Source organism: Salvia splendens, chromosome 1 (assembly GCF_004379255.2).
Source record: "Salvia splendens isolate huo1 chromosome 1, SspV2, whole genome shotgun sequence".
In the NCBI taxonomy this organism is placed as follows: domain Eukaryota; kingdom Viridiplantae; phylum Streptophyta; class Magnoliopsida; order Lamiales; family Lamiaceae; genus Salvia; species Salvia splendens.
Genome location: NC_056032.1, coordinates 729,333 through 754,296, shown reverse-complemented (window position 1 = coordinate 754,296; position 24,964 = coordinate 729,333). Strand labels below are relative to the sequence as shown.

General features: G+C 37.6%; 5 protein-coding genes and 1 pseudogene across 10 annotated transcripts; 4 read left to right on the top strand and 2 right to left on the bottom strand.

Annotated features, from left to right (window-relative positions):
- The first annotated feature begins 3,350 nt into the window (after positions 1-3,350).
- Positions 3,351-9,987, top strand: LOC121806463 (SCY1-like protein 2). The gene is made up of 14 exons (XM_042206514.1): positions 3,351-4,011; positions 4,384-4,488; positions 5,078-5,188; positions 5,823-6,005; positions 6,423-6,549; positions 6,739-6,800; positions 6,895-6,981; positions 7,293-7,379; positions 7,541-7,654; positions 7,768-7,896; positions 7,991-8,053; positions 8,164-8,325; positions 8,418-8,536; positions 8,679-9,987. The coding sequence occupies exons 1-14, from the start codon at positions 3,517-3,519 to the stop codon at positions 9,559-9,561; spliced, it is 2,727 nt and encodes a 908-aa protein (XP_042062448.1). The 5' UTR covers positions 3,351-3,516; the 3' UTR covers positions 9,562-9,987.
- A 1,935-nt stretch (positions 9,988-11,922) lies between these two features.
- On the top strand, positions 11,923-14,848 carry LOC121806440 (eukaryotic translation initiation factor 3 subunit I-like). 2 transcript variants are annotated; one of them, XM_042206481.1, is made up of 8 exons: positions 11,923-12,238; positions 12,804-13,019; positions 13,353-13,480; positions 13,615-13,734; positions 13,821-13,910; positions 14,247-14,333; positions 14,435-14,514; positions 14,599-14,848. In XM_042206481.1, the coding sequence occupies exons 1-8, from the start codon at positions 12,055-12,057 to the stop codon at positions 14,672-14,674; spliced, it is 981 nt and encodes a 326-aa protein (XP_042062415.1). In that variant the 5' UTR covers positions 11,923-12,054; the 3' UTR covers positions 14,675-14,848. The 2 variants fall into 2 exon arrangements, with proteins under 2 accessions (XP_042062415.1, XP_042062423.1); XM_042206489.1 differs by having other exon boundaries at positions 12,096-12,373.
- Positions 14,849-15,096: 248 nt separating this feature from the next.
- LOC121806454 (protein TAP1-like) lies at positions 15,097-15,754 on the top strand. Its single transcript, XM_042206501.1, has 2 exons — positions 15,097-15,480; positions 15,556-15,754. Exons 1-2 carry the CDS (start codon positions 15,258-15,260, stop codon positions 15,630-15,632), a joined length of 300 nt encoding a protein of 99 aa, XP_042062435.1. The 5' UTR covers positions 15,097-15,257; the 3' UTR covers positions 15,633-15,754.
- On the bottom strand, positions 15,680-18,199 carry LOC121806430 (annotated as a pseudogene).
- A 226-nt stretch (positions 18,200-18,425) lies between these two features.
- On the bottom strand, positions 18,426-20,761 carry LOC121793064 (spliceosome-associated protein 49-like). Of its 2 annotated transcripts, none has more exons than XM_042191280.1 (4): positions 20,590-20,761; positions 19,945-20,156; positions 19,432-19,594; positions 18,426-18,697 (listed from the first exon to the last, which is right to left on the bottom strand). In XM_042191280.1, exons 1-4 carry the CDS (start codon positions 20,621-20,623, stop codon positions 18,612-18,614), a joined length of 495 nt encoding a protein of 164 aa, XP_042047214.1. In that variant the 5' UTR covers positions 20,624-20,761; the 3' UTR covers positions 18,426-18,611. The 2 variants fall into 2 exon arrangements, with proteins under 2 accessions (XP_042047214.1, XP_042047205.1); XM_042191271.1 differs by lacking the exon at positions 18,426-18,697 and adding an exon at positions 18,842-19,301 and having other exon boundaries at positions 20,590-20,758.
- A 923-nt stretch (positions 20,762-21,684) lies between these two features.
- Positions 21,685-24,917, top strand: LOC121806365 (SUN domain-containing protein 4-like). 4 transcript variants are annotated; one of them, XM_042206396.1, is made up of 5 exons: positions 21,685-21,805; positions 22,329-22,568; positions 22,927-24,287; positions 24,365-24,450; positions 24,609-24,917. In XM_042206396.1, the coding sequence occupies exons 2-5, from the start codon at positions 22,409-22,411 to the stop codon at positions 24,856-24,858; spliced, it is 1,857 nt and encodes a 618-aa protein (XP_042062330.1). In that variant the 5' UTR covers positions 21,685-21,805; positions 22,329-22,408; the 3' UTR covers positions 24,859-24,917. The 4 variants fall into 4 exon arrangements, with proteins under 4 accessions (XP_042062330.1, XP_042062337.1, XP_042062322.1 ...); XM_042206403.1 differs by having other exon boundaries at positions 21,802-21,929; XM_042206388.1 differs by lacking the exon at positions 21,685-21,805 and adding an exon at positions 21,813-21,950.
- Positions 24,918-24,964: the final 47 nt, after the last annotated feature.

Below are 24,964 nucleotides of genomic sequence, written 5' to 3'. Positions count from 1 at the left end.
ATCTCTCTTACTTCTTTTGGTTATGTGTTTTAGTTGTCCATAAATTTTTTTAGGGGCACTCAAAAGATACTATTTGTTTATTGACACATGTACCAGCATTATATGTGGATGCAGTGGCGGACGCAGGTGGAGGAGGTGAGGGGCTTAAGCCCCTCCCAAACTATTTTTTTAATAAATTTCTACTGCAAATTTTTTTAAAAATTTTCGAACCTATTGTCGGCCCTCGCCAAGTTAATAGCTTTGATGTCTAAATTATTAGAGGTTAAATGGAAAGGAGGGGCTGAAAATTAAAATTACAGATAAAAACTTCACAACATTGGCTCTGAGTTGAGAAGAGGAAGACGATGATTAATTAAGAGCCATTAAAATTAAATAAATAAAATAATAAAAGTAGAAAAAGTCTATGCCTACTGCCTTACTCCCTATTTAAACGGCACATGTTAGATGTGTTAGGTTTACAAATAATAATAAAAGTGTCACCCATTTTAAAGTTATTAAATAATATTTTTAAATATTGATTCCTAAATTTTACCTAACGCTTTTATCACTAAACGTAATTGATTAAAAACATAAAATGATTTGTCTTTGTCCAGCCCTACCCCATTCAAAGTTTTCCAAACGGCGGAACCAAAAAAACAAAACTTCTCCCAAAAATTCCAAACGAGAATTACTTGTCCTCTTCACAACTTTAATTGGTAAAGTAAAGTCAGTTTTTCCTTTCTTTTGTCATGGTTTACACAATCACAACGTGTTAGATACTTTAGATTCATAACTTTTATTTACATAATATTTTGTGATTTATTGAACTATTTTGCTAAATTGCTAATACAGAAGATGGAACGTTACTTTAAAAAAATGCAAAGTGGCGGTTCTTCATCTTCTTCAAGTGCTAGAATTGTTGAATCAGTAGAAAATCAGTCTGCAATAGAAGTTGAATTGGATTGGAATGATATTGATGTTGACCCAGGAAAACGAAAGTCAATAGAGGCTTTTGATGTTGCTATTCGGGATAGAGTACGGAGATAATATTTGGTTAAAGGTCCTTGCCAACCAATTGGGAATACATATCTGAAAAAGAAATATGGTATTCAAGAAAGAAGTTTTCAAGATGCTTGGTTTACAAAATTTCCATGGTAGAGTATAGTGCATCAAAAAATGCAGCCTTTTGCTTTTGGTGCTATCTTTTCAACCAATCAGTAAAGGAGGTCGATATGCAGAAGATGCTTTTACAAAGACAGGCTTTAACAATTGGAAAAATGCACTAGAAAAATTCAATCAACATGTTGGGGCTGCAAATAGTTGTCACAATAATGCTCGGATTCAGTTTGAAGCTTTTCAAGATCAAAGACACAGTGTGGCAAATGTATTTCGATCAAATACTCGTAAGGCGGAGGTTGCATATCGTGTTCGGTTGACTGCTTCATTGGATGTGACTCGTTTTCTTTTAAAACATGGATTGCCTTTTCATAGACACGATGAATCAAGTAGTTCTTCAAATCTAGGTAATTTTCTTGAGTTGCTTCAATGACTTAGTCATCATAATGGCGATGTTTCCAAAGTGTTGGTACAAATGCTCCTGCTAATAACCAGATGATTTCTCCACGAATTCAAAAGGAATTAGCAAATGCTTGTGCTTCAGAAGTCACACTTGCCATAGTCAAAGATATTGGGGATAGAGTTTTCACTATCTTGGTTGATGAGGCTCGAGATGTTTCATTGAAGGAACAAATGGATGTTGTTTTAAGATACGTGAATAGTGAAGGATATGTGATTGAGCGATTTCTTGGGATCGTACATGTAACTGACACTTGTTCTCGTTCTTTGGATCAAGAAACTACTTTGGTAAGACCAGGAGACACTCGTTGGGGCTCACATTAATCTACATTGCTTCGTTTATGCTCTATGTGGCCCGTGGTTGAGAAAGTGTTGGAAATTGTTAGAGATGATGCCACTATCCTTGATAATAGAAGTACTACTGAAGGCTTGATCGAAAGAATGGATAATTATGAGTTTGTTTTTACTTTGCACTTGATGAAACACTTACTAGGAACTACAAATGAATTGTCTCATGCCCTACAACGGAAAGATCAAAACATTGTACAAGCTATATCATTGATCCAAAGTGTGAAACATCAATTGCAAAGTTTCAGGGATGATGGATGTGAAGCCTTGTTAGACCAAACAAATAGATTTTGTGAGTTGCACAATATTTCACAAGTTAATAAGGAGGACATCATACCACGCCCTGGTCGAAAAAAGCATGGAGCAGAGTTGATCACAAACTTACATCATTATCAGGTGGAGATTTTTTATCAGGTAATCTAATATTTTTATTCATGTTTTTATCGATATATTTACTTGTCATTAACCTATTGTGGCTGCAATATTAAGGTTGTTGATTTAATTATACAAGAGATGAATAATCGGTTTTCTAAAGCTAGCACTGACTTGCTAAAATGCATAGCGTGTCTTGATCCAAGAAATTCTTTCTCTGAATTCAATGAGCTTCAAGTCATTGATATTGCTACTTTATATCCCGAGGGCTTCTCTGCGAGTGAATGTTTACATCTTCCACGACAAGTTAGTAATTTTATTGCTAATGTGCGGTGTGATCCTTAATTTATTGCGCTTAGTGATTTGGGAAGTTTTGCTATGAAAATGGTCAAAACTAAGAAGCATTTAGTTTTTCCATTGGTCTATCGGATTATTGAATTGGCATTGGTTTTACCTGTTGTTACTGCTTCTGTTGAGAGAACATTTTCCGCAATGAAGACTATCAAGACTGATTTACGAAATCGAATGGGAGACGAGTGGATGAATGACAGTCTAGTTACTCATAAAAAATGAGATCCAACTCATAAAGATAAAAATGTGACCATAATTAAATTCTACTTATAAACTAATTTTGATGAATGGACCCAAATAGACTATTTATTTACCCATGATGGGATACATTTTCCATCAACTAAGTATTTATTATTTAATAATTTATTAAAATCCTACCAGCATGCTCTATGGATTAATAACAATTTGGTCTTCTAATTGCACGAGAGTAATTAGGGCTGTCGTATTCGATTTTCAATACAGTATTTTTTCTAAACTGAAATAATTTATTTGAAAACAGAAATTGAATCAAACTAAACCACCGACATAAAGAAAATGAAATCCACGATCTGAACAGAAAAAAATCGAAAATACAAAATGTACTTGTTCAATAACAAAAGAAAGGGGGCTAAAATACATAAAACCTAAAAGTTGAGGGACCAAAAATCAGATAACCGAACTACCCCAAAAAATTCCAACGTGGCATTCGGTTCCATTTATCATTTTGTTTTCGACGCCATGTAGAAAAATCAATTGCACAAGTCTTCTTCCTTCAACACCAAGAGAGATAGAGGGTGAGATCTGAGCTCCGATCATCTCCAAATTCCAATCCTTCTCTCCAAAACCGCCGCCGCCGCTACTTCCACCGCCAATTTCCGAACTACCCTTGCCAAAACCCCCCAAATTCCAGAAATGTCCCTAAATATGAAAACCCTAACGCAGGCCTTCGCGAAGGCGTCGGCCGTGATCGAGAAGACCGTGCAAACCACAGTGCAGGAAGTGACCGGCCTCCCCAGGGCGATGCAGGAATACGACCTCCTCGATCAGATCGGATCGGCGGGGCCTGGCCTCGCCTGGAAATTGTACTCCGCCAAGTCACGAGACGGCCACGCGCCGGCGGTCTACCCTACCGTGTGCGTTTGGGTGCTGGACAAAAAGGCGCTTTCGGAGGCTCGGCAGCGGGCCGGGCTGTCGAAGGCTGCGGAGGATTCGTTTCTGGATGTGATTCGGGCCGATGCGGCCCGGCTCGTGAGGCTGAGGCACCCTGGGGTAGTGCACGTGGTCCAGGCGCTGGATGAGAGTAAGAATACGATGGCCATGGTCACGGAGCCGCTGTTTGCGTCGGCAGCCAATGCGCTGGGGAATGTGGAGAATATCGCCACAGTTCCTAAGGAGCTCAAGGGGATGGTATGGTCTTCAATTGCAGCAATTAGGTTTTCCTGAAGTTGAGGATTAATTTTTTGAGTTTGGATTGTCGTGTTGGGTATTTGAGCTGGATAATGGATGCTAATTTGGAAATATTAATTAATTTTTGGCTTGGTGTTCTTTACTGAAGAAGAGAGGATTTTTTAACGACACTAAATGTGATGAGAGAATTGAATAAATTTTGTTGCTTAGTACTCATTTCAGTCATTTGCACTATCAATTCCGTTAAATTATCCCCTTTTTATTGCACTTTTCCAATTGGTGGTTTAAATATAATTGCAATTCAGGAACCGTGTTCATAAAAACTTGTGCTATTTCTAGGGAGTTCTGATTCATGAACTGTATCTGCTGCAGGAAATGGGGATATTGGAGATTAAGCATGGTCTGCTCCAGATTGCAGAGACATTAGATTTTCTTCATAATAATGCACGTCTTATCCACCGGGCTATATCTCCCGAGGTAGTAATTTATTTTCTTCAATACAGTATAATACAAATGACTTCCATTCATTGTGTTTGGTGTAGGATTCTCGTTTATTTTCTGTTAATTTAAAATTTCGCCTTTTGAGTTTGTGGAATAGAAGAAGTTATAACCGTCAGTGTATACCAGTACGATTTTTAGAGGCATCTCTATGATATGCAGTTTTCATTTCTTGGCGCTATATGGAGGCATAGAATTGAATTTAGTGTTGTACCATACACAGTCTAACATGTGCTTCTTTGTCATTTTTGCCTCCTCTATACCTCTGTTTCTGAAATTGGCCAGGAACCTAACTTGTTGCGACTTATAAATTATAATTCAGTATATATATTCTGATAAAGTAAGATTCATCTTTTAATGCTTGCTTCCAATTAAATAGCTTGTGATGTAAACATGTCCTACATGTCTTGGTTATAAAACACTCTGTAGAAAGTTTTCCATGACGGACTGGTTGATAATTTAAATCATTTGTGTACTAATTGCCTGTTCACTTGGCATCGGTGCCATCCTGTCTCGGGCGGCTACATTATGCATATGGTTAAACTGATGTTCTTTCTCTATGTGGCAGACTATCCTTATTACGTCTAATGGAGCTTGGAAGCTTGGTGGCTTTGGTTTTTCCATTTCAGCCGATCAGTCTTCCAGTGATTCTGCTAGTGTGCAAGCATTCCATTACGTTGTGAGTCATCAATTTTTGGCAAATATGGATATTATTTTCAATTCTTTTGTGGATTATGTTTATCTGCTGTGTTCTATGCACTCTCTAGATATATTATATGCAGTATTTTGTGCTTTTAGTTGGCTTGTATTCCACCATTTATATAATATTCTTGTCTTATGAAAGAATATTTATATATGAGGATCTACTTCTAGTAGTTACTGTGGTGATATAGCCCATAAAACAAGTAAAGGAATTAAAAAATAAATATGGCTTCGTAGCATTCACAATCTCTTAATTGTAGCTATCTTAGCAAAAAAGCTCCATGAATGCAATTATTAATTATATATCTGCACTGCCAGGGTTCCACCTCCATGATGCCTTTTGTTGATAATACTCTCATAGGAATTAAAACTTTGTTCAACATCACGCATTGTTTTATTGTTGGAGTAATTTGGAAGGCATAAACTGAGAATCTACCCTATTCCATTTTCTTAGAGTATTCTCTATATTGTTGTACACTTGACCCAGCTTTTCGTATTGCATTTGCTAGTGCTCTTCTACTAATATTTGCTTCCTTTTGTTTTGAGGACTGTCTGGATTATTGCGAGTTTGAACCATGCATTACTGAATTCTTAACTGGCTTTGCTAACAGGAATACGATGCAGAAGATTCTATACTGCCCTTGCAGCCATCAATAAACTACACTGCCCCTGAACTGGTACGGAGTAAAACTGCTTCGGTTGGGACTGCTGCTGATATTTTCAGTTTTGCATGCCTTGCCTACCACTTGGTGGCTCGGAAACCCTTATTTGATTGTAACAACAATGTGAAGATGGTAAGTTTTACTATCTTTGAACTTTGGCAATGCTGTATTGCTGATTGTTTGTTATGAGCTTTGACATCAGGAAATAGATGCTCCTTTTTATGTTTTATTGTTTTCCTGCTAATATTACATCTCATTTTGCACATCTTCTGATTTTGATATAAAACCTTTATTTAAGGAATAAGAAAATTATCTGCCTCTATATGTAACTTGGTCAGGACTGAGTATATCATCTCTACTATGTTAAGCATGTAGTTATATATTCTGGTTTTCTAGGATGTTGCACTGCCTCTCCTGGCCATTATATATCAAGAAATGAAATTAGGGATACTTTGTCTTTGTCTTTGTCTTTGTAAGTTTTATAGGTTTTTCCACAAGCATGTGCTTGTTTAGAGAATAATTTTTCTTGGCTGGTTGCTTTTTTTGCAGTACATGAATAGTTTAACGTACCTGACAAATGAGGCATTTACAAAAATTCCGAGGGAGCTAGTCCCAGATTTGCAGAGAATGCTCTCAACAAATGAGGCTTCAAGGCCAACTGCATTGGATTTCACAGGTTAGGATTTACTCTGTTTGGTTATAGTTGTTTAGTATATCAACAAAATCTCTGATGGTGAATGTTAAGGTGCTAGATATCATTTTTTATTTGTTGTTTCAGGGCATGCTGACAGTACAGTGTATGTAAAAATTTCATGCATTACTTGATTTGTTTTATCAAATATACCGTTCTTATTCGCAATTGCAGGTTCATCTTTTTTTCGTGAGGATACTAGGTTGCGTGCTCTTCGCTTTTTGGATCACTTGCTTGTATGTAATCCATTATTTACCTCAGCTTGGACTTGGTATTAAAAGTTACATAGTACAAGTTTTTTAATTTGGAATTTTCTCTGACTACTTCCAGGAGAGAGATAACATGCAGAAAACTGAATTTCTTAAAGCTTTATCAGATATGTGGAAAGATTTCGACCCCCGTGTTTTGCGGTACAAGGTTTGAATATTTTATTTCCTTCAATTCTATTCAATTTGGGAAAAAATCTATTATTGTATGTTGATATAGATCAAGTAATGCATTATACTTCATAGAGAATCAGATGTTGACTAATTTAAGTTTTTTTAAACCTTAAATTTTCACGTCATTATAAGTCACGGTATCCGTCTTATGATTTCTTTAACATGATGTCAGAAGTAAGCTCTGTCTTCCTTTTAAGATGACAGTTATGCGGGTGTACTTAGTTTTTCAAAATGTTTTTGTTTGGACAAGTTAAAAACATTGATCCTTGGATTGCATTCTGTACACAGGTTCTCCCCCCACTTTGTGCTGAACTCCGAAATTTGGTGATGCAACCTATGATTCTGCCTATGGTTCTGACAATAGCGGAGTCACAGGTACAATATTAATTCATCATTTTATTCTGAAGCCTTTGGCATGATTTATTTCTGTTTTGGAATTAGATTTGATTTTTCCTTTGCATGGTGAATTTGTGACTTGAATAATCATTTAGCATCAGGCTCGAGACTATAGGCTTATGCTGTAAAATTTATTGTAGGACAAAAATGATTTTGAGCAATCAACTCTACCAGCTCTTGTACCTGTCTTTAGTGCAGCTGCTGGTGAGACATTATTGCTGCTTGTCAAGCATGCTGAGCTTATTATCCACAAGGTATGCAAATATCTACTAAACTGCCATTTATGCACCACATCACTATTATCGAATCTTTTTGCTTATATCCTGAAAGATAAATTTATTACTAATTTCTTCTTTACACCTGGCAGGCTAGTCAGGAGCACCTTATTTCACATATTCTTCCGATGCTTGTTCGAGCTTATGATGATACGGATGCTCGCTTGCAAGAGGAAGTTCTCAAAAAGACTGTTTCACTTGCAAAACAACTGGATGTTCAGGTAACTGATTCTGGAAGTTCTCTTTGTTACAGTTGGTTTTCCCAATGGAACTGTTCACAATTTTTATCTCTTCATTTCTTTTTCCATCTTGCAGCTGGTGACGAAAGCTATCCTACCCCGTGTTCATGGTTTGGCCCTCAGAACAACTGTTGCAGCGGTATGTGATGTCGGTGAATGTTTTGTATTCCAACTACAGGACAAGACAAGAAATTTTAGCTTGTTAGACTCTACTGGACACAGATTCATAAGTTTTTATTCAAATTGCAGGTGAGAGTGAATGCCCTGTTATGTTTAAGTGACATGATTCAGTTACTAGATAAGAATGCTGTTTTAGAAATCTTGCAAACTATTCAACGATGCACAGCTGTTGATCATTCTGCTCCAACGCTTATGTGTACCCTTGGGGTTGCAAATGCAATTTTGAAGCAGGTCTGTGTTTTTCACTGTCTTGGTGGATCTTGAATAAATTATCAATATAGTACTCTTAATCTTACCTCCGTAAATTTACTTCTTTGTACCAGTATGGAGTTGAATTCGCAGCGGTGCATGTTCTTCCACTACTAATACCTCTTCTCACTACCCAACAATTGAATGTACAGCAGTTTGCTAAGTATATGCTTTTCATCAAGGATGTATTAAGGTAAGATTGCCATCTTTTGTGTAGCTATACTCACCATCGAAGTTTCCTTGTCTTCATCTCCAGTTAACACCACTGCTGGTTAACTTGCTACTATGCAACTATGCAGCTAATTATACTTGACTTTCCTCCTGTCTCTTTATAGGAGAATAGAAGAAAAACGAGGAGTAACCTTAACACAGTCTGGACAGGCAGAACCAAAACAATCACCTACAGTTGAAGGACTGCTATCAGGACAAATGAATAAACCTGTCTCTACTGCTCCATCTAATACGAAGCGCAGTTCAGCTTGGGATGAAGACTGGATACCGAATAGGGGAGCTGCAACTGCCCCGCAGTCGTCATCTGCAGCATCAGCTGCCCAGCCTGCAGTACCGAATCAGCCTGCTCAAAGCAACTTATCCTTGAAATCATCTGCTCCCTCCACTCAGCAACCACCATCTTCATGCCCTGCAGTTGATGTTGAATGGCCTCCCAAAAATTCATCAAATGCTGCAGCTCAGTTTGGTGGATTGGACATTCTAAACGGAAACAAAGGCACCTCAGATTCAAATTTGGATGATATAGATCCTTTTGCTAACTGGCCACCACGGCCAAGTGGCGCCACAAATAATTCCGGCTCCATGAACAATGGCTCCACGAGATCATCAGTGAATAAATATGGGCTCAACAGCAGCTCAACATCTGCCAATGGTTCGAACTCTCAATCCTCATCTTGGGCATTCAGCATGCCGACCCAGAATCAAGGAATCACTTCATCACCAAGTATTGGAAGTAGCAATGGTGGACTGAGTTCACAATACACTCTTGGGCAGGTGAAGCAAAACCACGGTGTTTCAGGTTCTTCCAGTCAGAAGGCAGCAAATTTGGATTCAATATTTGCTTCCAACAAGAATGAGCATACTGCACTAAGGCTCGCTCCACCTCCTGCAACTGCTGTTGGTAGAGGACGAGGTAGGGGAAGTCGAGGGCAAACTGGCCAAACGAAGTCTAAAACCGAGCAGCCTCCTCTATTGGATTTGCTGTAACCTATACATACAACCACGCCTGCTCTGTCTCCCTGTAGTTGGTGTTCAAGGTTCAGATCTTTTGTCATTGTCTGCCGCGGTTTGAAGAGGCCACTCTTTTTTGTGCTTGATGCGTATTTTCCTCGAAATGGTGAGGATTTTGTTGTTCAATAGCATGTAACCGAGTTTGTAGTATAGTATGGTATAGACACCTTTCTAGAAAGTTTTTTTTCTTCTTTTTCCCTTGTGGGTGGAATGAAATTCATTTATCGTTGATAATTCTTTTTATTCTTAGAAACTGGCGACTCCCATTAATGGGGACTATAAAAAATAAGTTGAGGTCATATTGTTGTGTACATGCGTGGATCACTTGGAAACTGTCAAATTTTGATTTACTCTACTATTGGAACAATATCTAATTTTTTTTGCTTAAACCTTTTAGTTCAATATGTATGCATTGTACTCGAACTCAAATCTTTAATGTTATTGTTATAGGCTCTTATTGCTTTACATCTAAACTTCAGTCATTATATAAACACAACATAATTCGGAAACGCAAACAACACAGCAATGATAGCAATATGAACTTTTCTTCCCTTAAATATGACCAACCAATGAACCTGTTACTACAAAACATGTGATCTCAAATCAAACACCAATCTAGATACATCAATTCTCAAAATAGGCGGTCGGCCACATTTAACCGATAAACATGGTCTTAAGGTTAAAGCAAACCATTTGAAGTCTAGACGCGACATATTTCACTTTTTACAACTATGCTAATATATAGATTTGTTTAAAATGAATGTTTTATCAATATATATGTATATATCACTCATCATAATTGACAACCTAAGTTTTATGTTTTATATACAAGAAGCATTTTTGGGCTCTTGGCATTCTTTGCTGAGAGGTCTTGATCATATTGTATATTAGTTTGGCCCATGGCATTCTTTGCTGGGAGGTCTTGATCATATTGTATTGGATTGTCAAAATTCACATCTAGGTTTAAATGGTTAAAAATATGGTTGGTCATTATTTTCTTTTCTTTGTTTGGAGCTGATTATATATGCATTCTTTGTTAGATTTGGGCTTAGTAAATGGAGTTAGGTAATGGAATATGGGACATTTTGACTTTTAGTGTAATAAATTTAATTGAACTATTCAATGTCCAATTAAACTTTGGAGGATTAGATAATGGTGTAGTGATTAAATAAATTCCATCGATTACACTTGTTTAATTAAACTTGTGTTAGTAAAATTGAATGGAAAAAAATTGCACTATGATTGCAATGAAAAGACATCAGAGCCAATTTCACTGTAAAATTGCACTGTAATTGCAAAATTGAATGAAAAACAAAACTGCACTATCAAATTCAAACTCCTGCCAAAAAAATAGGGAGGGAAAGCCAATTTCATTAAATGGAGAGAATTTGTACAACCAAGGAGGGAACATGTACAAGGATTTTCAAAGTCCACCAACTCCTATAAATACATTCATTTTTACTATTCATTTACTTCCACCAACCAAAACAAAAAAAGGAAAACCTATTAGCTTTGTGAAATACCCTTAGAAAATTTTCATCACTAGGCAATGAAGCTTGAGGTGGTCCGAGTGTTGGACCATGAGCAGGGGCAGGGGCAGGGGCGGGGGCAGGGTGGATGGCAGCGGCTTACATTAGCATTGAACAGCCAACAAAAAAACCTCATTGCGCAGTTTCTTCTACAACGAAGTAAGGCTGGAGTGCTGCCAAGAGGTTCTTTTACAGAGGCAGCCAAAAGATTCAACATCCATAAAAGGGCAACACATAGAATTTGGCAGATCAATAAGCAACAAATAGACAGAGGGGAACCCTGAGCCGGAGCTTCGGTGTCAGATCCGTCGAGAGCGTCGGACGGAGCTTCAGTTTCAGATCTGTAAAAAGACCCAATCGGGAGGTGTCGGCCCTTCAGCCCCGTCGTCGCCTATGAACGGTGGAACACCGTGAACCACAGACCGACGACCAATTGCGTCGTAATCAACCCAGTCCGACGGTGTTTCAGGGACGATGGTGTCCATCGTTTCGGAGGGAGGCGGAGGGGAAGAGGGTGAGGGATTAATCAGAGAGAGAGTCGAGAGTGAGGGAGTTGAATTGAGAGTGAGGAAGTTGATTGCAAACCCTAATGGATTTTCATTTCCTTTTTTTAAATGTAAATAATGGCATTTTTTGTAAATTTTGCTAAACATAAAGGGTAATTTTGATGTCCAAAAATGGTAAGTGGGAAGAGTGACTCTTAATGGGGGACGGTCCGAAATGAAAAGAGTGACTCTTAATCGGGGGACGGAGGGATTATAAATATATTTCACTAATAGCAATAAATAATTTTGAGGTCATAGTGATAAAATATAAACAAAAATAGATTTAGGGTTCCTCAGTCCCCATCTTCTTCTTCGGTGGTCTCATTTTCAGACGACAAATCAGGGTTTTATCGCCATTGTAGAGAGACGTCAGGAAAAAGAGGAAGAAATTAAAGATGAGGCCTATATTGATGAAAGGGCACGAGAGGCCGCTGACGTTTCTCAAGTATAACCGCGACGGCGATTTACTCTTCTCCTGCGCCAAGGACCACGATCCCACCGTCTGGTTCGCCGACAACGGCGAACGACTCGGCACTTACCGCGGTCACAATGGCGCTGTTTGGACCTGCGACATCTCCAGTAATATCTATTTTCCCCCATTTCTCCATTCGTGAGAGGCGGAACCTCGTAATTCGATATATCCCGAAATTAAGAGGAGTTTAGGAGTAGTATTAGTTTTATTTTGAATTCATTGCACTCAAATGCTTGCTGGAGGTATGTGCAACTTTGAGATTTTGTGGTTTTATGGTGTTAGTGATGGATGGGTGATTTTATTTTGCCTTGTTTTAGCTGTAAGTTTGTTGAATTGAGGAGAGTTTTTGGATCGACAAAGAGATTATTTATATGACAATTTTTGTAGAGTTTTCATAAACTCATATTGATGCTATCAAAATTAATGTGATAGCTTGAGCTTTTGTGCGGTTTATTCTTTGAATTCGTATTGGCTATGCTTTTGCTGTAAGTTTGTAGTTGTAGCTGAACGAAGGATCTTACCGAGATCTTGGATGAGAAAAGATGTGATTTTCCTGCTTATTGCTGCCTTTTCTTTTACGTTTTCGGTTGCCTAGGTAGTGACTTGGTTATGTGATGATTTTGATGCAGTGTTTGTAAACTGAATAATGGATGGATCGGTTTTGTTGTTTAGGGGATTCCACAAGGCTTATAACCGGAAGTGCTGATCAAACTGCAAAGTTATGGGATGTCAGAACAGGAACTCCGCTTTTCACCTTCAATTTTGATTCACCAACAAGGTCTGTTGATTTTGCTGTTGGTGATAAGCTTGCAGTCATAACAACAGATCCTTTCATGGGATTGCCCTCTGCTATTCACATCAAACGCATAGCTAGAGATCCAGAAGACCGTAAGTTGTTCTTTTTATAAGAATTTAGCCAGATTTAATCATGCTGTTGACACAAGATGATGTCTTGCCTGGTTTGAGCTGTATGCTTGCTAATACGTTTTGATGAGTTAAGATTATAGGTATTATTGGGTTTAATCTTTGTAATAACTCCTTTATATTTGGTGCCTGATAAGGATATTGTTAAGGTTTTGGAAATTTTATTAGAAGAATAATAAACAAATGAGTTTTTGACCTAAATGTTGATGTTCGTGTTCCCGAACTATGTTGCATCACATATGTTACTCTAATTACATTATTGGTCAGATGGCTAATTATAGCTGGTTGGTATTGCAGAGAGTGGTGAATCTGTTCTCACTCTTAAGGGACCACAGGGAAGAATAAACAGAGCAGTTTGGGGACCCCTGAATATGACCATTATAAGTGGCGGTGAAGATTCAGTAATTCGTGTCTGGGATGCTGAGGTTAGTATTTTAATTAAAACACAGTTCTTAATACATTTAATTTGTTTTTTCTAGCATGTTGCAAAAGAATATCACCTAACCTGTTATTTCCAAGAAAATAATTGATCCTGCATTTGTTGTTTTGCGAATTACAGACAGGAAAGTTGTTAAAAGAGTCTGACAAGGATGAAGGCCATAAAAAAACTATTACATCACTTGCAAAGGCAGCAGATAGTTCGCATCTTCTCTCGGGTTCATTGGATAAGTCTGCAAAGGTGGTTTATGCTTATCTTGATGTCCTTTAAATATGTATATAGTTCTTGTTGTCATCTTGTATTGACTGATCCATTCCCATTTTCAGCTTTGGGATTCCAGAACATTAAAACTTGTCAAAACCTACGTGACAGAACGGCCTGTAAATGCAGTTGCAATGTCTCCACTTCTTGATCATGTAAGCATCCAAAAAAGACATCTATTTGATTTTTGTATAATCTCTTGGATTTCTTTTTTATCATTTCCCCGTACCCTACTTTAGCTGCCTCCTGTGATTGGGATTTATGCTTTGAGATATTAGTTTGAAACTCCATAGCATCCTAATTTTACCGATTTCAAGAACGTGCTTCATGTTTGGAGAAAGAGTATCAAATTTTGCTTGGATGTTATGTTTCCTATATTTTATATGCACACTTTTTTTTTGAACTTACAAAATGTTGTTTTGATTTTCCATTTGTTATCAAGATAGATGCTTGTTTTCCGGTAGCGTTGATTTTGACTTTTGGTGTTATAGATTGTGTTAGGAGGTGGTCAGGATGCATCATCTGTTACCACAACTGATCATCGTGCTGGAAAGTTTGAAGCCAAGTTCTATGACAAGGTTAACTCATGATGCTATATATGTACATTCAAGATTATTGTGACCTTTTACATAAGTAAAGAACTCTTTATTGATTTTTTGTTCTCTTTCTTTTTTTGTAGATCCTTACTGAAGAAATAGGAGGTGTTAAGGGCCATTTCGGACCTATCAATGCCTTGGCGTTTAATCCAGATGGCAGGAGGTGAGATTTTCTCCTTGTTTCTTCACATTTCGAGAATGTTTTTTAAGCTTCAATCTAATGATTTTCTCCTTTTCACATCCATAGCTTTTCGAGTGGAGGGGAAGATGGCTATGTTAGGTTGCACCATTTCGATCAAGATTACTTCAACATCAAGATTTGAACTTGAAGAGTTTGGCCCTTGTTAGTTTCATCTTCACATTAGAGTTCTATTCTTTTTATGATGAAATTTTGGAGATTTGGGATCTGATGTTTGTACTGTGGTATAGACGTGAGAGATTATCATCCAATTTTGGTCCATTATCTACCAGCACTATTTATGATTCTTGAAGGCCAATTCGTTCCAAAGTTCAATTTCAACATATAATTCATTACTTTTGTAAACATAAAAATGCTGTTCTCCTAATTTCGATGTTTCTGTATTAACCTTTAATAATGAGGAATTCATTGTCACAAAAAGTTGCAATTTGATGAATTGATGAGCAAATGTCCCAATGATGATAGAAGTGTTATTCTAAATAAAATCAACAAAAATGTAGTTACAAAATAGAGCAGTTGTTCCAGTAATCACAGGTTCGTGGAGGTATAATCATTAAAGATAAATGAATCAACTGCAACATTAGAAGCTAACTCACACACTATTGTTATGTAAATGGCTGTATAAAAGGCGTCGAAGCCTCGCCTCCTCTGCATTGTGCGAACAAAACCAGCCATGGACAGAAGATATTCAAACAATTGTGGGGCTGATGATGCTGGTGGTGGCATTGCTCAATGTTCGTCCGATGATGGCTCACTTGCCCCCCGGTGCCTGCATCGACCGTTGCCTGAAAGAGTGCAAATCAAGCGGCATCGGTATTGCAGCATGCATCAAATACTGCCCGGTGCATTGTCTCCCTCCCGACACCACTGCCAAAGATCATTACTGTAACCTCGGATGTATGCTCGACCAATGCGCCAAGTTCACTAGTGGTATGCACCTTCTCCTCTCCCATATCTCTTAGTTTCAGATTCTTGCAACGTATGAACTGCCATTTGTTGCTGCAGATGAGAGGAGGATGACCGACTGCGTGTTCAAATGCCATAAATTCCACTGCAAGATCACGGCCAAGATTGTAAAGTGATTGTCCTGTGATGAAATAATCTGCGCCACAGACATTATTGAGTTTACCTTAGTAGTCTTCTGTGATGTTTTTTTCTTTCAAATAAATGGCTGTAATAAACCTTCTTCTTGCTCCATTTTCAATCCAAAGTCTGCAGCATATATAGCATTTTCCTCACAACAATAATCTAGTTATATCATAGCAAATGAAGCAAATTTTGTAAAAGTCAAAATGATTAGAATTGAAATTTCACCAAGAAAGCCAACCTTTCAACCAAGAACCTTTCTGAGATGGTTTATCAAGTCAATAAGTGAAACATTACGGTCACCAATAGTCATTGCAAGAGCAAGCTCCGCCTCTAAAATGATGAAACCGGTTAGCATCTCTGATAACGATGGACTTTCCAAGAAGTTTTGATGCTAACCTCAAGAAGTTATGACAGTCCAAACAAATGCATATGTTCTTTATTATCTTAATAACGTTGCAGCTAGAATCACCTCCATTCATCAGAGAGAAAACCAGAGCGAGCTTTTCACTGTGAAGATACAGTTGCTCCTCCTTATGCTCTTCTTCTACATCAAACAAGACTGCACTTGTCTCTGGAACATATCCTATTTCCTTCAACTGCCTCAGTAGCTCATCCAAATAGGCGCGTATTGCTTTTATCTGTGGGTGTCGCTTCCCCCCAGAAGCAAACTCGTGCAGTGTATGCCCGACTTGTGTCCAGCTCAGACCGGGCTCCTTTCTAACACCTGCTTTATCCATTTTCTTTCTTATTAAGTCTCCTTCACCAAAGCTATTAGCTGAGCAATAAATATTTGAGATCATAACATATCCTAATGAGTTGTCCGGATCCAATTCTTGAAACTTTCGTGATGCTAACTCGGCTGCCTTTGTTTCTCCATGTTTCCTACATGCTCCTAGAAAAGCACTCCAGATAACACTATCTGGTTGCATAGGCATGTTTCTTATGATGTTTTCAGCCTCGGATAAACGGCCAGATCGCCCTAGAATATCAACCATACAAGCATAATGATCAAGTTGAGGAACTATACAATATTTCTCACGCATGGTATCAAATACATTAGTCCCTTCCTTCACCATTCCGGCGTGACTGCAAGATGAGAGAAGCGCGACAAAAGTGGCTTCATCCGGTGCAACATTCATCTGTCTGAAGAAATCCAAAGCTGTCTCAGCCTTGCCATGAACTGCATAAGCCTTCAAAATTGAATTCCAAGAAACAACATCCCTTGATGACATCTCATAGAAAACTTGCTCAGCATTATCAATGGAACCACACCTAGAATAAGCATGAATCAAAGCATTATCAAGCTCAAGCACATTTACGAAACCTGCTCTGACTACTTGGCTATGCACTGCAGCGGCAGCCCTCTCTGTCACCAGATTTGCACAAGCTTTTAACAACACGGTGAATACATAACAGTCTGGATAGAAATCCCCCTCCCGACGCATCTGGTTGAAAAAGACTAGTACTTGAGCAGGGTCCCTTTCAACAGATGCAGCCATAACACCAGTCCACAGAACAACGTCGCGATCCATAACCCTTGTCTCCAAGAACACCTTACAACAGGCATCAACATCGCCAGAAAGAGCCGAATATCCTTTGATCAGTGAGGTTGCCACTCCAACATCCAAGTTCAAACCCGTCTTAATGCTTACACAATGCAACAACAGCAAACAACTCTGTAGCACCATAGCTTTTTCCTTGCCTACATTCATCACACACAAAGAAGATATCAAACTCAAGAGGGTAGCATGATCGAAATCGAGTCCATCCGAAAGCATTTTCACAAACAAAATCATAGCCCCTCCATGCCTCTACTCCGGCGCTGCAGCTATTCTTCCAGTAAAATGCAATCAGAGCATTAGCCAATAAATCCAAGCATCAAAGCCGGTTTTTGAGGCTAGCCCATGAACTTGCAAGCCGTGGCGGTGATCACAAACGGAGAACAAGCTCGCGTAGGCGAACTCGTTGGGTCTGTGATGGGGCAACATTTGAGAGAAGAGACGGAAGCACTGCTCCAATTTGCCGCGCTGGGCGTAGCCAGAGATGAGTATGGTCCAAGAAAATATGTTTTTGTGAGGCATTTGAGCGAACATGTGGTGGCCAAGTTGTAGGTTGCCGCGCTTCGCGTGGGCATTGATGACATTGTTGGTGGCGATGAGCTCCGGCGGCGGCTGGTGAATGTGGCGGCGAATTGTTTTTAGAGCAAGTGATGTTAGAGCAGTATTCGTAATATGATCGCTCCGAAAATGCAGCATTTTATTAACAAGCGGAAGCCACCACAAATAACGCCAAACGTCTCAACCCGAAACCCGATTGAGTTCCAATATATAACCCGACAATTTGATAGAATTAGGATTGAAAATTTAAAGTTGATCTGAATTCTTAATTGTGTTAATTCTTAATTTTCAATTTTAAGTCACTTTTTATCATACTTTAAAGACTAGTAGTAAAATACTACTCCTAGTCTTACATTTAAGTAAAAATATAATTTTACTGATATTTATCGTAAAATTATTATGTAAATTTGAAAAAATAATCGTTATTTAGAAAAAATAATCACTATTCATTCGTTTAAAGTGTATTCACTTATTATAAATATCAGATTATTAATATAAATTATTAGTTAAGAAAATTCAGTTTAGCTCGAAACCTAAAGGTTTTGAATTGTTAATTTATAACTCGAAAGGTTTAGGATTGGTCAGAGATGTTAATTATGTGCAATTTCAATTTTAGTCAAGTATATGTTGCTAGTTTCTTTTGTTGCAAATGAAACCAAAATGTAGGGGTTGTTCATTGTGAAAATTGTGCATTGAATCGGAATATACAAGTAAATGTGATTACAACTTAAAGAATTGAGTTAGTGAGTTATGAGATTCATAGTGTAATGTGTAAAAGAATAATGCAATATTTTTATTTGATGTCTCTGACTGGCTGCAAAACCTGAGTAACAGATTGCTGCAGATTTGATGTCATCAATCTGTGCAAGGAATTTCACCTTCTTCAACATCAACATGGTTGTTGCTCTCATCACCTTCTACCATTAATTGCACCACACCAACTACAATTTGCACACACTCAAATTTACACACTGCAAACCACAATCTATAAAGGGCAGATCAACAACAATCACCCATACACAGAAATATATGGTCCCTTCAGCCAACCACAGGAGCCCAAAACACACCAAACAAGTTACTAAGACTTAAGAGACAAGAACACTTCATACAATAATACCAAGCAAACTACGAACGAGATTACACCAACTATCATGCGTGGCGCGATGAACTTCACACATGTTTCAAGTTCACAACATAACTGAAGTACAAATTAACAAGCATGTTCACCATTCGGGACATATGAACCGCAGATGAAGGATGGAATTAAATAATTGTACAGAGGAGTCATCTCCCTACTGGGTCAAGTGCTACATCACTTTATAGTTAGACATAGACTAACTACCAGAGTTAGTCTCTATCAATTCAAAATATATAATCAGTAATACCGATCACGATTCAATGAATCACGCACATCATAACGTCTCGAGCTACCACGACTAACACTATCCAATACTGAACCAAACACTCTTCGACTGTAATCATATTCGGTGCTGTCATGGTATGATCTATACCCACTAGATCGGTGCATAGATATATCAGGGAGAACTGGCAGGCAATGGACAAAAAAACAAAAGAACATGTTAACCACAAGAAAAAATTTCAAAACATGATATAACCAGTCAAAAGCTTAAAAAAGAATGTCACATATCAGTGATTCAGAAACAATGTATCACACCTTCTGGATAAGTAGTCTTACGCTCTGAAAACTGACATGATGCAAATAACCTCGGAGAATGTGAGTAAGGTTCTGTATTCTTGTGGTGCTGCCTTGGTTTGGCAGAAGAAACATTTGCTGGTGGGGTTGAAAGGGAAGCAGAGGGTCTGTCTTGTCCGGAAATCTGTTTTTAAAAAGTGATTTTATTAATATATTATTATTGCTATTAACTTTAGACAAGAATGAGGTTCTAACTTCAAACACAGCTGTTCACTCCTTAATACCAGTTAAGTTTTCAGCTCAAGCTTCTCAACAACATCAGCAAGCCAACTTAATAAGAGCATATTTTCTACTCAACAAAATTTTAATGGTGCATTCACGCCTACTCTCAGCAAAAAGCTAGGAACTTGACTGTCCATCCATAGCATGTCAAAACTCAAAAGGGGATGGTTCACAGTGAACTATTGAGGCAATTCACAGCGAACCATTCAGGAGCGGGAACTATTATTATGATCATACAAGCTAGAAACTCACCGCAAACTTCAATGTCCTTTTGTAAAGAGTTACAAGACCAGAGAAAAGCTTGACAGCATACTCAGCTACCTCATCCGATTCATATTCCGCAAAAGCATACCCTTTTGGTTTATCAGTCTCCCTGTCTCGGGGGATATATAAGTCTACTACCCGACCTGCCTGAATTAGAATGTCATACAACACCCTATCACTAACTCTCTCATCCAGGTTTCCTGTCGAAGAAACAACACTACAAGATTGGTAATTTGATAACTAACAAAAGAAAACTACCTCAAGTTAACTAGCAAGCAGTTCAACTACCCACAGCCAGAAATATCTTAAATTTCACAGTATAAAATTGTAAATGTTTAATTTTCTATGGAACACCAAATCGCCCAACTTAACCTAGAGAGGCCTTCGAGAATGAATTCAAATCTATGAAACTGCTAATATATCTGAAGAAATCGTTCACGAATATATCCCTAATTCAAGCAAATCTAGACAAAATTCAGAGATCATACAATTCAACAAGGACAAAGCTGGATTTCTCTTATTCGCAGAGAGAAAAAATCAAATCAAATCAAATCAAATCAAAGCAACTAAAACCGAAAAAGTGAGATAAACAGGAAAATTAACAAAAGGAATTAGGGGAAAAACAGTGCATACCAATATATACGGTAGATTTAGGATTATCCGCCATGATCTAAAGCAATAACCACAGAATATGCTTGCAACTGCAGCTACGAATTATTCTCTTGTGCAGATAAGAGAGAAAGTCCGAGAAACGTAAGGAATGGAAGAGAACTCGCGTCAAAAGTCGGCGGATGAATTTCAATATCTAATTTGCTTATAAACATATGTTTATATTTTTTTTACTTAGCCCTATTATTTTAAGGATTTGTAATCCTACACTTTTTCTTAATGAAATTCATGTTTCTTTCCTTTTTAAATTCCTAATATTATGTATAAATTTTTTAAATAAATGTAAAGTATTTGATGCTTTTGCAACCAATCAAAGTATTATTGCTAACACAACTTCTATAAACTATATTTTGAACTATTGAATTTTTTATAATATGACACTGTTTGCTATGTAATGTCATTTTAGTTACTCTTTGATATTCGATATATCATGTAAGTAATTAATTAAGCTAGATTTTCATTAAAATTTTAATTAATTGTAAAATCAGAATAAATAAATAATTTATATACAAATTAATAATGTAGTATGCGAAATAAGAATTTAACGAAAATGTAGGAATTTATAAGTAAATTATTATTATTATTATTATATAATGAATCTTTTAATAATTAGTTATGCAACTAATGTTTGGAAGTATAGTTCATTTTTGGAAATGCTCTCGTAGTCTCCATAATACGTATCTTAAGTTTTTATTTTAAGGCGTCTCTTATTAAATATCTCATTTAACTTATATTATCATTTTTCATAAATATATCTTATATTCAATACTTTTATTTACTCATATTTTATTATAAAATTGAAATATAAAATTTAAAACTAGTTAGTATTCACTAATTCATTTTCACTTTTTTTGGGTACATTTTTAATATCCATTTGAATGAAAATAAGACGTGACAGGTGCACCACGAAGGAGAAGCCCAATTACAATAGTCGATGCTGGGCCCAACGCCCACAGGCTTTCGCATGAATTGGTGCGCCAAATTGGGTCCAGCTCAGCATCAATTATTCAAAAACTACCGACGCCACGTCACCGCACTAGGTCATCACCAATAGAATTCCTCCACCACATGGTAGTTTATTCGTTTGTTTTTCTTTACCCTCCCTCTCAAGAATCGAGATAATTGGGGGCCTTGATTTGTTGAATTTCGTTATTTATGAATTCTCCCCATCAGTTTCTTGGTAACAGTGTTCCTTATTCATCAAGTGTGATTGCTATACTTTACGTCACTGCCAAGATAAATTTTGATTTTTTCTACTCAATTAAACCAAGCCAGCTTCTTGATTTTATCATCAGTCTTTGCTGGCAAGCAAATCACATGTTTCTGTACCCTTCTATATAATTATTTTGTTGTGTTAATGGATTGTATTTATATTTTTTTTTCATGATTGATCCAGCTCTGTAATACTACAGCTATAGTTCTTCGTTCCTTGTCTCTGTTTGGTTCCTTGGTATTTTTCTAGCTGATTTTATCATTGTATCAATCACAGATTGGAGGGTGGGATTTGGGAGTTTTGCAAGTTGAGATTATGAATTGTTTCTTGTTCAATTTGTCACCGGATCTTGAAAATTTGCAGTGATCTATTCAATTTTGTGTCCTTGCATTATTTGTGGGATAGATAATGATTTCTGTTGGTGTGTGGGAATCTTATAAGAAGATGTTCTCTGCTTATTATACTGATTGCGAATGTGTGTCTTTTATAGGTAACCACATCTCTCGGTGAATAAAGATCCGTTTTGGGTAAGGCTGTTTTGTGATTTGCAGCAAGCTGGATTGATGTGCGATGCAGAGGTCACGGAAAGCTCTTCTACAAAGAAGAGCGGTAAAGGAGGCAATTTGTGGCAGAAGTCGCTTGTATAAGGTCTCTCTTTCTGTTGTTATCGTTCTATGGGGCGTTGTGTTTCTCTTACTTACATGGATCGGCCATGGCGATGGCCAAACAGGTTTGTCGACTATCAGATCTTCCATCAGTTTTGTGCTTCATACTTCAATTCTCCAATCAATGATTGAATGCTGAAATTACATATTCCATTCATTCATAAGCAGATTAGTATGTCTTCTGGTTCAATCCTTTTAATGTAGTAATTTTTAGCATTAGAACTCTGTGTGTGCCTGTTCGGTTGAATTATATCCTAAAAAATTAGGCAGCTACTCGCGTTTATTGCTCTTTATGTTAACCTAAATCGTTGTTTCCATCTTTTGACTTGGTACTGTGATATTGATTTTTGTATGCTCGCTTTGTTTTTATAATCTGCATTTTCATCAATAAATAACTCCATCTTTTCTTATTGATGGATGCAGAAAGATCAGAGTATTCTATTAATGCAACAAGATGGGGTGAAGAAGAAGTGTCTTTTGGCAAGGATGTAAATAATAGATTATCTATGGATGAACATCCATCACATGGAACTACGAGATGGGATGAAGACGAAGCGTCCCTTGACAGGGATGTAAATCCTGGATCAACAGATGGAAATACACATCCATCAGATGGAACTACGAGATCGGGTGAAGGTGAAGTCCCTTTTGATAGGGAGGTGAATCGGAGAGTATATGTAGATGGACATCCATCGGCTGGAACAGTCTCTGAAAATGGTTATACCGATGATAATAAGAGTGAATCACTTGTTAAATTGGCAAAAGAAAGTTCTGAATCAGCTGCCGTAAGGAAAGATTCGCCTGGGAATATGGAGAAGGACAAGTCATTAACCAACGAGTTGTCCTGTGGAGTACATATAGGTCTTGATGAATTCAAGAACAAAGCATTTAGCTCGAAAACTAAACATGCAACGGGTAAACCTGGAAGCATAATGCATAGATCAGAGCCTGGTGGAGAGGACTACAATTATGCTTCTGCTTCTAAAGGAGCGAAGGTTTTGTCTTTCAATAAGGAAGCCAAGGGCGCTTCTAATATATTGAACAGTGACAAAGACAAGTACCTTAGAAACCCTTGCTCAACCGAAGAGAAATTTGTTGTGATAGAGCTTTCTGAAGAAACGTTGGTCGACGCTATTAAGATAGCAAACTTTGAGCATCACTCTTCTAATTTGAAGGATTTTGAATTATTAGGCAGTGCTGTTTACCCTAGTGATTCATGGGTAAATCTTGGAAATTTTAGTGCTCAAAACATGAAACATGCTCAGGACTTTGTTCTTCCGGAGCCAAAATGGGCGAGATACCTTAAACTGAACTTGTTGAGTCATCATGGTTTGGAGTTCTACTGCACACTAACGTTCATTGAAGTGTACGGTGTTGATGCTGTTGAGAAAATGCTTGAGGATCTGATTTCAGCTCAAGATAAGGTGCCCCCATCTGGGGAAATATTAGACGGTAAGAAGTCTGGTTCGAGCCAACACATGAGCATTGAAGTTGCGGGTGATGAAGATCTAGTTGAAGAAACTGATACTATGATCAGAACCCCTGAAGAAATCCGTCATAAACAAGTAAATCGGATGCCTGGGGATACCGTTCTTAAAATTCTAATGAAAAAGGTTAGATCTCTGGATCTGAATCTAGCTATTCTTGAGCGGTACCTAGAGGAGATTAGTAGCAGATACGGAGACATTTTCAAGGAATTTGATAGAGATATTGGACACAAAGGCGTACTTCTAGAGAAGATAATATCTGATCTCCGGAGCCTATCTAGAAGCAATGAGGATATGGTACGCAAAGTTTTATATTCGTTTCTTGATCGATTCATATGTAGTTCTTCTTCCTAAAACCGTGTCTCATTGTGCAGAGCGAGGAGATCAGTGAGCTTTTGTCTTGGAAATCTCTTGTTTCCGTGCAGCTGGACAGTATACTCAAAGAGCATGCCCTCCTCAGGTTTTCATTAATCTATCTTCTCTTCCTCTTTTTCGCACCATCCATTTATTTGAGCATGAAAGTAGCAAAAAAAAAAAGAAAGATAAAAACAAAATAACCTCGAAAATAACGTCATGTGCTCTTTTGAATTCTGAGATGGTTGGGTCGTTTGACTGCAGATTGGAAGTGGTGACGGTAAGAAGGGATCAAACTCACATGGAGAATAAGGGAATTGTGATATTTGTTGTTTGTGTGGTATTTGGATTTATGGCAATTGTGAGGTCATTTGCAGATAAGGTGGTACAGAATATGAAGATGAATGTGAATAGTTGCAGTGATTGTGTTTCCAGGAAATTTTGTTCAGAGAAGTCATCCTGGTTTTACTTATTGCTCAGCTGTAGTATTACTATAATTATTCTCTCATTATAGAGATTTTTCTTCACTCCGTGTCACAGTTTATATAAAATTTACCATTTCTTTTGATGCTATTATTTATGTGAATAATAACTAGTAGAGTTCTAGGCAAAAGGAGAAG